The 12,901-nt window shown below is 56.8% G+C and overlaps 2 protein-coding genes across 2 annotated transcripts in view; one reads left to right on the forward strand and one right to left on the reverse strand.

Moving 5' to 3' along the window:
- The window catches only part of NTN1 (netrin 1), a 79,223-nt gene extending 78,016 nt beyond the window's left edge, over nt 1-1,207 (forward strand). Inside the window, exon 6 of the mRNA XM_038742112.1 lies at nt 756-1,207. Coding sequence (XP_038598040.1) covers nt 756-1,084 — 329 coding nt within the window. The 3' untranslated portion in view covers nt 1,085-1,207. The remainder of the gene's footprint in view (nt 1-755) is intronic.
- Nucleotides 1,208-5,694: 4,487 nt separating this feature from the next.
- The window catches only part of STX8 (syntaxin 8), a 55,717-nt gene continuing 48,510 nt past the window's right edge, over nt 5,695-12,901 (reverse strand). The window contains exon 8 of the mRNA XM_038742039.1: nt 5,695-6,360. Within this exon, the coding sequence (XP_038597967.1) occupies nt 6,293-6,360 (68 nt within the window). The 3' untranslated portion in view covers nt 5,695-6,292. The remainder of the gene's footprint in view (nt 6,361-12,901) is intronic.

The following is a 12,901-nucleotide window of genomic DNA, read 5'->3' on the forward strand; positions in this document are numbered from 1 at the left end:
CACACAGACCTTCAGAAAGCCACTGAGTGCTTCACCCTGCACCAGAGCAGAGCCACCTATTCATCACCTAAGAAGTTGCTTCTTAAATTTGGGTTTCTAAACAACTTCAATTCTCACCGCAGGGGCTCCCACAGTCCTCCCCCTTCTCCCAGATACCATATTCAGTTCCCCTACTGGGAGCTGGGGAAAATGCAGAAACCGCTGAGCAGAAATAAGATAAACCCTCCACCCCAAGTAGAGAGGGTGGGTGCACGTGTGTATGTGTGTGCACATGGCAGGCTCGGGTGCGATATGCATGTGTGTGCCTGGGCTCTGCATCAGTGACATGGGCTGGGAGTGTGCTGTGTGGAGGATGGGTGCTGGTCAGCTTCGCCCTACACAGAGCAGGACCTTGGGGAAGGTTCACAGCAGGTCTTCTTCAAGGGGCCTGGAACAGGCTCAGGGTTTCGGGGGCTGGTTGAACACCCAGGCTCACTGGTGGGTCCTGGTTGGGGAGCCCTTGGCTGCCCCTCCCCAGGTAACCGGGCCCAGGTGAGAAAGGAGCAAAGATAACCCCAAGCAGGCAACATGGATAGGAGTGAATGGGATGGCAGAGAGTGAGTGAGGGGAGGGCAGAAGCTGGTGGGATGGTAGAAGGTGAGCAGGGGGAGGGCAGAGGGTGAATGCAGGAAAGGTAGAGGGTAGGCAGGATGGCAGGCAGAGAGGAGTTCCCAGCCAGCAGTCACGGGGCTGACGGGAGTGGGGTGCTCTTCCAGCTGTCCAGATCCATATCCTGAAGGCGGACAAGGCAGGAGACTGGTGGAAGTTCACAGCCAGCGTCGTCTCCGTGTACAAGCAAGGTGCCAACCGCATCCGGCGCGGCGACCAGACCCTGTGGGTCCGCTCCCGGGATGTGGCCTGCAAGTGCCCCAAGGTGAAGCCCCTGAAGAAGTACCTGCTGCTGGGGGCGGGGGAGGACTCTCCGGACCAGAGCGGCCTCGTGGCCGGCAAGACCAGCCTGGTGATCCAGTGGCGGGACACGTGGGCCCGGAGGCTGCGCAAGTTTCAGCAGCGGGAGAAGAAAGGGAAGTGTAAGAAGGCCTAGCGCGAGCGTGCGAGCGGGACAGTGCGCGTGCGTGCGAGAGTGAGTGAGCGAGCGAGCGGAGCGCGGGAGCACCGGGAGCGCACAACGCTTCAAGTAGACGCTGGGGCTGTGGGATCCAACATGAGGCAGGGGGGAGGGCGGGGGTAAGCGGGGAAGGGCCCTGGGGCTCCAGACCCTTTCTCCAGGCATGGGATGGCCCCCGGGCCCCCAGCCCCACTGTCCCAGGGTCCTAGAGTCTGGACGCCAGGCTCAAGTGGAGCTGAGTTGCTCAGGACTGTTCAGGCTACAGGAGATCCTGGGGACACGGCCAGAATGATACTTCCCTTCATGCCAGGGGCACTTGGATATGGGTCATGTACCAGAGAGGCCCTTGGTTCCACTACCCAGCAACTGGACTCTGGCCCCAGGCAGGTGACCTCAGCCTAACTCCAGGGCCCTGGGGAAGGAAGCTGGGGGAACCACCCAACCCCTTTCCCAAGCCCTAGCCTGGAGGCTGAGCCTTCAGGCTTGGTTGTTGGGCCTGGCCAGAATTCTCCACCTACCAGAGCAAAAGCGCCGTTCTCTGCCCCAGCCCCTGCCCCTGCTCCCATTGCCGGGTGAGGGGCTGGGGCGGGGCACCTACCTCCTGGCCAGGCTGAGGGGCAACGGGGCCAGCTCCATCAGGACAGGCAGCACAGCCCAACTCCCTCTTTGCCTTGACCTCAAGCCGCTCAGGGCAGATCACCCACACAGGCCTCTGATGAGGGTCACAGGCCCACCACTGCCTGCACCTGCCATCCGAGAGAGTCTCCTGCCAGGAAGTTGCTTGTCCACCTTCTCTGGAGGCCCTCCCTCCTGGGAGCCCAGATCTTGGCACTCCCAGAAGCCACTGGGGCTGCATTGGCAGCCGGTGGGTGGAGCAGATGCTGGGACTCCCTAGCCTTCTGGCGATCACCCTGCCTAGGGGGCCTGAGGATGGGACGGAGGCCGGAGCCGGTTACCCCAAACTCCTGCCATCTAGGACCTCAGCCTGAAGGAGTGAGGCTACCCCTGGGAATGGGCACCTTCTGCACCTTCAGAAGCTCACGTTCCTGGGAATCCTGGGCTGGGGGTTGGGGGGAAGCCCCCACCCACAGCATTGCTCTTGTTTTTCCTCCCTGGCCAGGCCAGGCCCACAGCCTCAGACGGCTTCCTTGGGCCTGCCTCCCCCAGGGCCCGGGAGACCTGCGGCTGCTGGGAGGAGAGGTGCCCTACTGGTCGGTCACACTCACACCGAACCGTGACAGGGCCAGCACTTGCAGCAGGGTGCACTCTGCCGAGGGCTGGGGCAGGAACCCAACTCCAGGTCTGTGCTTCCGACTCAAGGCTGTGCCAGGGAGGGCGGAGTCCATTGGAGGGGCAGGAAGCTGCCACTGGCCTCTGCCTGAGACTTCCTGGCCCAGAGATTTCCCCACTGAACCTGGCCTGTTCCCCTCCCTTGCCCGGCCCTGTCCCCAGCCCCATGCTCCTGCCCGTTGCTGACCGTGTAAACCAACATGGTGGTCCCCAGCCAACCTGTGCCTCAGTAGCCCTGCCCATGCAGGGCTGGGTTCTTTTTTGCCACTTCAGCCCACGCCCGATCCCAGGGCCTGACCTCTGCAGCCCACGTGCCTGCTCCTTGTCCATGAGGCTAGGGCTGGAAGTTTGTGAGGTCTAGGGGCAAACTCCTGGGCACAAGCCAGACGATGTGGAAACGAGCCCCCAGAGTCTCAGTCTCCTTGGGGGTCAGGCAGAATGAAGTGGACAGGGTTATGATTAGGGCATAGGTGGGTGCAGGCTGGCAGGGAGACACCAGAGAAGTCCCTAGTTCTTGCTCTGGCATGGAGCCACTGGGAGCTTTGGTTACAATTTGAGGAGTCTTGGGTCACAGGGGCAGGGAAAGGCCTGGAGAACCCCACCAGTCTAGCTCAGGGTAGCCGATATGCCCACTTGGTGCCAGCCCTCCAGCCCCACCCCTCCCATGGCCCCACCTACTGGGGTTTGGGGATGTAACCAGGGCCTTGAGGCTGACTAAGGCCACCCCCTCCCTCATCCCCCGAACAGGGACCATCTCGCTGGGGACTCCTTTCCCATCTCTTTAACGGCACAGGGAAAGTTGTGGATTTTATTATTGTTTGAAGTTATTTTTGTTAGAGCTGTTGCTGCCCGGGAGCCCTGCCCGCAGGGACAGCACTGTAAAGATAAACCTAGCAGCCTGGCCGAATAAATGCTGTTCACCATCCAGCCAGGGCTGGTCATTGTCCCTGGGTTGGCACCCTGCCCCCCATCCCCTCCCCACAGTGAGGAAGCAGGGCTGAGAGTGGTTTCGATTGCCTCCAAGAACAATCTCACCAGACCGGTCTCCTGCTCCCCCTCTTCCCCGGGCATCTGGGCCACAGGTCTCCCTGGGAGGGCAGAGTGGCAGAGGTCGGTGTTGGGGAGGGGGACTTGTAGGGGAGGGGTTGGGCTGTTCCCATGCACCTTAGCCCTCCTCGGGGGAGTAGGCCTAAGCGGTACTGTCCTCCCTGGCCCTGAATGGCCCCTGGGTGGGGAGGGGGTGTGGCCAGAACTGACCAGCTGTCGGGCCAGGCTGGGCCAACCCCCAGATCCTGCAGAGAGGCAAGGAGACCACTGGCTCCTGAAACGCAATCTCAAGGGGCTTAGCGGACTGGGGGCTCCCTTGGCCGGGGTGATTATAGAACCCTTGCGTAGGCCTGAGAAATGTTTCTCCGCTGCCCCTCAGGGGCTCCCTAGCCTAGAATGTGGTCGTGGTCCTCCCATCCCCCTCTCTCCCTTCCCATACTTCCCCCACCTCCAGGACCCACGGGGTGATTGCTTGAACCAGGTCTGAGCCACCGCTCCAATCACGGAGCCCACCCCGAGAGCCTGCCCCAAAAGCCTTAGGTTACCACACCCACCATGACACCCCCAACCGATGGCACTGCCACATTGGAGATGGAAGGGACCCCAGGTGCCAGGCCACTGCCACCAGCCCTGGCCCCAACTGAGTCCTGCTGTAGCAGAAACACAACATGGAAGTCGGGGCCAGGCTTGCCTTGTTTTGCCCCCCAAGAGGCCACCTGAGTCTCTGCTCCTAAACCTGGGTTGGGAAGTGGCAGTGCAGGGTGCCCTGGGGGCCATGGGACAGTGGCTGCCCTGGTCAAGCTGGGTCCACGCCCAACACCATCTGACTGGGCCCACTGGGAGGGAAAGGGGCATAGACTGCAGGGAAGGAGGAATGAGCTCCTCCCCTTCCCATTCCTCACCACCCCATCCAGGGCTTGGGGCTGGTTTGCAGAGTCTGAGGACACCTGTACCCTGCCCCAGGCCCAGCTGATTTCCCCCTGCCTAGCAGCCTGGATTGACTGCTGCCTTGGGGGTAGAAGACACTTGGTCTTCGCAGTTTGGGCCTCACAGCACTCTGGGATCTGTAGTTCTGACCTCCAGCATACAGTGGGCCTCTGACCCCTCTCCCTGCCCCTTGGCCATCCCAGTCCCTGCAGGGCTTCGGTCCCAGGGCCGCTGTCCCACCCCAGCAAACACAGGAAAGTCCTTGACCCCGCCATGCAGTGGGGATGGAGAATGTGGCATTTGGGCCCGACTAAGGCCCGGGGCCAAGGTGTCTCTCTGGCCCTGGAACCTGGCTGGGAGTCTTTTTCCTGCAGTCACCCACTTGGCTGGCCCTGGGACAATTTTTGGACACCTCCCCCTCACCTGGGATCCTGGGTGCTGAACTGTCGCAAAGGCCCAGAAGCAGAAAGGGGGCCACGAAAGAACTGAAAGCCCGGGAGATGGGGCAAGGGACATGATGGTCCATCTTCACTGGCATAGGACGCAGCGGTGCCTGGGCCTCACCGGGGGCTGATGAAGAAGCTGGACGTAGGACTGAATGGTGGAGGTGCGGGAGAGCTGTGAATGGCAGCCCGGCCTGGGTTCAGGGCAACCCTCCGAGGGGCTTGGCCCCTGGTTCGAGTGGAGGGAAGAGGGTTGTCGTGTCTGGATTTACCCCTGTGCCCTTTGACCCTGTATGGCTGCCACCTTGTATGTAACTACTGTAACTGCTCCCAGCGGCTTTGAGAGCGAATGTCGACATGGTAACTACCTTGCTTTGTCTAAGTAAACACTTACCTCTTCCCGATCCAGGAGGGGCCTCTGTGTGCTTGATTTCCATGAGCTCTTGTCCCAAATCGTTCAGTTCCGGAGGGCGGCCTGGGCTGACTCAACATCACCTCCACTTCCCAGCAAGGGGCTAACAGGAGCCCCCAGCCCCAAGCTTTGGTCACTTCTTCAGGCTCCGGTCCGACTGGCCCTGAATGAGCCAAGTTCTAGCAGGCAGGACTCCCCTTTCCCAGTGTCAGTTGGCCCCCTGGAAACCCCTGTGGCTGGGCTGGATGGGCCTAGGCCCAGGAATGGGGGAACCCTAAACCAGCCCTTGGCCATGTGACTCCCAGGAATGGTGGAGGGATGTCACTGCCTGGGGGAGCTGGGGTGGGTGCTGGAAGGGTGCTGCTCAGACCTGACATCTGTTCCCTCCCACTCTGGTCCCGAGCAGTCCCCCAGGGTGAAGTCCATTCAGGAGAGCAGGGAGGATGAAGCCACCAAGATGGGAAGGATCCTAAAGAAACAGCTTCTTTATTGGGTGACACTGTGCCCTGGGATGCTAGGTTGAACAACAGTGTCCCACCAAGGTGGGGTCTGGGAGCAGGGGAGCTGCCAGGGTGAACAACAGTGCACCACTGCCAGGTGTCCCTCTGTGGGCTCCCTTTTCTGGTGGGGAAGTTTGGCCAAGGCCCTCGAGGAACCAAACGGCAGCTGCCCAGCTGAATCTTAACCACAGGTCACTGCTGCTCCACTGGGCCTTGTCATCGGTTCCAGCCCAAAGCCACCAAGAGCCCAACCCAGCCCTGGGTGCACCCACACTCTGAGGCCTGCACCCCGTGGCCATCCAGATAACGCATCATACTGGCTGCTGATGGGGACCAAGAACTAAGCTTCTGCTGCAGGGTCGGTCTTTTAGGGCGGCAAAAAGAATGGGGTAGGCTGACGGGGTCGGGCAGGAGATGGAGGGATGGAGGGCTGGATGTGGGACCGGGAGCTGGCCGTGGGGCAGGCTGAGTCAGGCTCCAGACGCTTTCTGGATGCACAAGAGGCCAGGATCTCTCAGCTGCTCCCCCACTGGAGCCGGCACCACTGGCCCGCTATTGCCACGCATCAGCTATTCGGCCAGACAGCGACTACCACGATCGCAATGAGCAGTAGCACGATCACCGCCAGCATCCCTGAAAGACACAAATGGAAATCTCTGCTCAGCTTCCACCTGGGGCAGACCAGGGCAGTGGCATGGAGGTGATGGGGATGCTTGGTCAGAGGAAGCGCCCAGACCCTAGGGGAGTCTTACGGGGCAGATGACTGTTGACCACATCCAGATTGCAAAAACTCCAACAGCCGTCCCTGGGAGCTACCAGCGGGAGAGTTGGGGGGGGTCTCATGTCAGGGTGGGTGTCTGGGTGGTCCCCAGGGTCCTGAGATGGGGGTCCTAGTCTCCAGGGGGTTGGGGGAAGAAGGGCTATGCCTGGGCTAGGATCAACCCCTCCCCCTCCCATCCCCCCACCCCACCCCCGCTTACTCTAGCCAGCACGCTTCACTGCCTGGGGTCAGGGGATGGCCCTGGGCAAAGGCCCGGTCAGGTGGGGACTCTGGGATTCCTGTTCGGTGGGGAAATGGCTGAGGCACTAAGTAGGCACCTGGGTCTTGGATGGACCCCCGCCCCTTTTGGTCCCTGACCCCCGACCATTGCTGACCCAGGCCAGACACTGACCAGAGAAGTGACCTGGCTGGGCCCTTCTGCAGCTGAGCCCATCAACAGAGGCAGCCCCCTCTCACCCCTCCCTCCTCGGCTCCCAATCCCATGCCCAACAGCCCTTCAGAGACCCCCGTGGGAGGTAGAAATGTTTGCTGCTTCCCGGGCGGGTGACATTTGCTCAGGAGTCAGCAGCCGCTTCCTGCTGATAGAGCCGGGGGGCCTGTGGGAAGGGGAAGGAGCTCGGTGTTTGGTTTGGAAAGTTCATGTAAATGTCCCATCTAATCCCCAGACTGGAGGGGCCTGGGCTGGGGCTGGGGCTGGGGCTGGGGCTGGGGGCCAAGGCTAGTCACACTGGAACATTCAGCTTGAAAGCAGATGAACCAGGTGATGCTGAGACCACGGCTCCCTAGACCGGCAGCATCAGGCAGCGGGGATGACTCAATTTGGGGCCAGGTGACACGCATGGCGATGAAGAGCTACATGCTGTCCCAGGATCTTTCAGTGTCCTGAGAACATACAGTGTCCCAGACATAAGTACATACACTGTCACAAGGTGACAATGATATGGGTATATACAGTGTCACACAGTGCACAGCTTGTCTCACAGTTATCATCCACACTCCTATCCGTGGCAGGTGTTGAAGACCCAGCAGCCTGGCCTAATGGATGGATCACAGGCCCCCCTACCACACACCGCTTCTCTCCTTCTACAACCCAGCCCCCACACTTAGCTCTCCCTGGGGCTAACCTTCTCACTGTGTCTTGGTCTCACCTGTCTTGTCGCTGGCCCCTGGTCCATGTCCTGTCACTGGCCTGTCACTCCCTCCCTCCTCAAATCCAACAGGCAATTAGCTTCCCTCCTTTCAAAGCCTTAATGAAGGCATATCTCCTCCAAGAGGCCTTCCCGGACTATGCTGCCCTTTCCTCTTTTCCCACTCCCTTCTGGGTCACCCAGACTTGCTCTCTTTGTTCTTCCACCCTCCCGGCCCCATTGCACTTATGTACATGTCTGCAATTGATGTATTTGTATTGATGTATGCCTCTCCCCCTCTAGACTGTTAGCTCGTTGTGGGTAGAAATGCATTTGTTCGTTATTGTATTGTACATTCCCAAGCACTTAGTACAGTGCTCTGCACACAGCCCTCAATAAATGATTGAATGAATGAGTGAATGAGAAGAACCTGAGTTCTAGTCCCTGCTCTGTCACTTGTCTTCTGTGTGACCTTGGGCAAGTCACTTCACTTCTTTGTGCCTTAGTTCTCTCATCTGTAAAATTGGGATTAAGATTATGAGCCCCATGTGGGACATGGACTATATCCAACCTAATAAACTTGTATCTATCCCAGGGCTTAGTACAGTGCCTGACACATAGTAAGCATGTACCAAATTCCTTTTAACAACCATTAATAACGGAAGGGGTGAAGCAGAGTCTGGAGTCTGGGGAGACCTAGGGAGCTGGAAAGCCAGGAGTTCCTGGGTCTGATTTGAGGGCTCCAGGCCCCGGAGTCTCTAGCCTGCCCTTGGAGGGGCATGCCTCGGGGCTCCCAGAAGCATCTGACCAGAGCCAGGGCATATGCTCAGTGCTGCCGGCCTCAGGTCACACATGCTCGAGGTCGTCCCGACAGCACTACCCACTGCCGACGACGCAGACTGAGCTAATCCAACGTGGACTGGCAAGAACCCAGAATTTGACGTCGGTCCCAAATTTGTCCCATTGTAACCTGGAGGGGACCTCCTTGGATGAGAAAACATCCTGTCCCCCCAGCAATGGGGAAGAGGCCAGTTACTGGCCTCTTGGTCTAAGGGCCCAGGCAAGGGGGGATAAGTATAAAGTAATTGGGCCAAGTCAGTGTCCCAGTAACAACACTAGGCCAACCTCAACACAGACACATGGTATACAAGCATATTGTATATAAGCATCTGTTCGACGACTTGCACTCTGTAAATACCATTGATTGATTGACTCCATAGGTTGGAGTCAATCGACTGATTAATTCCACAGGTTAAACACATTTTCCTTCCCATCTCCCTTGTGGGAGTGTAAGTTCTTCATGGGCAGGAAATGTGTAGCTTTCTTGTTTTGTACTTCCTAAGCCCTTTGTACCAATTCTCCCCCTCCTCTTACTTCTCCTCCTCCTCCTCCTCCATTGAGATGTGGGGCGACAGCAGACCAACAGCACTCCTCCCTGCCCTCCCCAACACAAAGCACCTGGTGTCTGCTGCCCACCCTCTGACAAGCTAATATTTGCTGTGATCTATCCACTTGTTGGGCCACATCGAACTCCAGGGAATGTGAGCACATTTGGAATCTGGCAAGAATTCAAGCACCGCCGTAAAGGCAGTCGGGAACTGCACTATAAATAAGTCCCGTTAGACAGCTCCCTCTTGAATAAGTGTCAAGAGATCTCTGGTTGGCTCCTTAGAGAGGCTATTGATTTACCATTCAGAGTCGCTCCACGCTGCCCTCCCCCGAAAGCTGGACATGGGATCAATTAGGAGTCAGGTGAGAGGCACCTCCATGACCTCCTTGGCCAGGGACAGGCTGGGTGGGCCTGGGTCATCAGCCCACAAGGGAAAGCAGCCCCAGGCCCAGGTCCAGCTCAGAAAGATGTCTTGCGAGCAGGGAGGAGGCAGGTCCTCCCAGCTGAGTTGCGGGGGGGATCGAGAGCCAGCGGGATGCCGGGAGGCAGCTCCCCCTCCGCTCCTTATCGTCCCGACTTGCTCCCTTTGCTCACCCGCCCTCCCCGCCCCACAGCACTTGTGTATATATGTACATATCTATAATTCTATTTATTTATATTAATGCCTATTTACTTGTTTTGATGCGTATACATCTATAATTCTATTTATGTTGATGCTATTGATACCTGTTTACTTGTTTTGATGTCTGTCTCCCCCCTTCTAGACTATAAGCCCATTGTGGGCAGGGATTGTCTCTATTGCTGAATTATACTTTCCAAGTGCTTAGTACAGTGCTCTACACACAGTAAGCGCTCAGGAAATACGATTGAATGAATAAATGAATGAATGGGGCACTGGAGGGTCCCAACCTCATGGGCTGTCCAACAGGGCATGATGGTCAGTCAGTCAGTCAGCCAATCATATTTATTGAGGACTTATTGTGTGCAGAGCACTGTACTAAGTGCTTGGGAGAGTGCAATATAACAATATAACAGACACATTCCCTGTCCATAACAAGCTTACAGTCTAGAGTGGAAGAAGAATGGAAGAAATAGCTGTACGCAGTTATCCCACAGCAGAGGGCTCTTAGGGGCGGGATCTGACCCCCATGGCTTGGGGCAACTGGGCTCACTCTGCTGCCAGTGCCCACCGGGAGGGCTTGCCCTGCCAGCCATCAGCCCCTCCCCAAACCACCCCAACCTCCTACCGATCCCCAACCTGACAGCCTCCTCCTCCCTCCCTTCCTGGCTCTGGAGGCAAGCCTGCCCACGGCCATCCTAGCCCCCAGTGGCTAGTGCAGCTGGCACAACAACTCCCGCACCCACCCTCGGTCATTTGCAAGCTCTCAATTTAAGCTAGCAACTGCCTGTAGCTGATTCTCCCTGCCAACCCCCCACTCTGCTGCTCAAACTCCTGAAGAAGGGCTTAGGCTGGGTGGGGGGTGGGGGGGGTTAAACTCATTTGTAGGAGAGGAAAATATTTTAATGCATATTTTACTGCCTTTTTGCCCCTGAATGGTCCAGGAACACCTGTACGCAGATTTTTGGACAATGTTAAAATGCTTCCCGGGTCTCCTGCCGTGAAATTCAATCACTCTGTGAAATCCTCCACGCGATGGAAACGTGAACTCTGAATTGGAGGGAAGAATCGGCGCAGGCAGACTCCATCTGAATGGGGCTTGGGAGAGGAATAATCACACTAATCCTCTAAAATCAATTCTCAGAAACCTGATCGATTCAGAAAGGTGGAGGACGTTTGTGAGCCCCAAAAGACCAAGCGCTCACCCCGGAAAGTGCTGGGGCCATCGCTTATGCTTGTATGTCCTTGTTCCCTCCCGTTTCCCCTCCCTCCCTCTCATTCATTCATTCATTCAATCATATTTATTGAGCGCTTACTGTGTGCAGAGCACTGTACTAAGCACTTGGGAAGAACAAGTCGGCAACAAATAGAGACAGTCCCTACCCAACAACGGGTTCACAGTCTAGAAGGGAGAGACAGACAACAAAACATAACATGTAGACAGGTGTCAAAACTATATGCACATCATTAATAAAATAGAGTAGTAAATATGTACAAGTAAAATAGAGTAATAAATATTTACAAATATATACAAGTGCATATAGTGTCTCTCTCTCGAGACACTAATCCCAGAACCCCCAAATCAGATGGCTGCTCTCTTTGGACTGAACAGCGTTCGATTCTGAAACCAACCCCACATCCCCCCACCTCCACTTTAGCATTCAGAAAAGGTTAGCTGTGAATGCCAAGATAAACCACTCCTCTGGAAACACCCTCACCAACCCCAGCAGGGCAGGGTGACTACCAAGGACTTTGGTAATGCCACTGGGGATTCACTTCACAGTTGTGGGTGGTGACCAGGAACCTTGAATGGGCAGTAAGACCCACCGGGAGGGTGGACGGAGGGAGTGGCGGTGTCACAAGCCCAGAAACTGGAATGACGATTTCTCGACAAGACCAAATCCCATCTCTGTCCTGGCCTCACCAACGGTCTGAATCAACAACAGTTCCTTCCTGCTGATGACCGGGTGTTGCCTACCAGAGCTGAAATGTTCAACACCCCAAGGCTGGTGGAGACATGGCTATTTGACCACTAACAGAAGTTCCCTCTCCAGAAGAGAGAAAGAAAGATGTAAGAGGACAATATTGGTGCAGGGTGTCAGGACAATGTGATGGGAAGATGGAGGGCAGTGGGATGGAGGACAGAGAGTGGTGGGTGGGTAGTGCTTTTAAAGCCCTTTTCCATTACTGCCTCGAGTGAAAGAAGACTGCATGGCGGACACTTCAACAGGCTCTTTCTCCCTCCACATTCGACAGAAAGACCCAAGCAAGAGCAAGCTGGGAGAAACAGCCGTGGGGGCTGCGATTTACAGCCGGCTTTGGGCTGGACCTCGGCCAGGGCCCTCAGCAATGATAATCCACCTGGGCAGCTGCTGGGGCCCGACTGCAAAGGGGATGCAGCAGTGGTGCCCAGGCTCGGTGGAGGAAGGGGGGTCCGGTCCCCAGCTGGGCCTGAGAGCGGAACCCGACCCCACCGGCCACGCGTTCCCCCTCATCGGCCTCACTCACGCACATGGGATGGATCTCGCCACTGGTATCGCCACCCTCTGTGTGCAGTACTGCAAGGAAGCAGTGTGGCCTAGTGGAAAGAGCGTGGGCCCCAAAGTCAGAGGGAGCCTGACTCAATTTCCTGGAGATGCTGAGGGGATAGGGGAGATAAGTAGATTTTTTGGGAAGGAGTCTCACTCTCAGATACTTTAGGAGATGAGTCAGGGGATGGAGCTACCCGAGAGTGAGCAGTTGAAGATGGCATACTGTAGGCTGAGAACATGTCTACCAACTCTGTTGTACTGTACTCTCCCAAGTGATTAGTACAGTGCGCTGTAAACAGTAAACACTCAATAAATACCACTGACTGATTTATTGACAAGGAGCTTCTGAAGTTACCGATGAGCAGGGACACAAGTTGTGGGCTGGCCAGAATAGCCAGGGCCTCAGGCTGAAGGGACAACAGTCCACTGGACCATAAGATCCTTGTGGGCAGGGATCGTGCCTACCACCTCTTGTACAGTTTTCTCCCAAATGCTTAGTTCAGTACTACGCTCAAAGTATGCGCTCAATAAATATCTCTGATTGATCGACAATCTTTACTCCAGGGAATAGCCAAAGGGCGAGAAGCGCTTTTGCCCATTTCAGTTGCCCAAAGCTCCACATGTGTGACTCGAACTTGAAAGAAAGGCCACCTCCAACCCTCTCCCCGACCATACTTGCCAACGAGCGTGGAAGCCAGCAGCACAGGCTGCGGCAACTCACCCTGG

The sequence above is a fragment of the Tachyglossus aculeatus genome, unplaced genomic scaffold (genome assembly GCF_015852505.1).
Source record: "Tachyglossus aculeatus isolate mTacAcu1 unplaced genomic scaffold, mTacAcu1.pri SUPER_34, whole genome shotgun sequence".
In the NCBI taxonomy this organism is placed as follows: domain Eukaryota; kingdom Metazoa; phylum Chordata; class Mammalia; order Monotremata; family Tachyglossidae; genus Tachyglossus; species Tachyglossus aculeatus.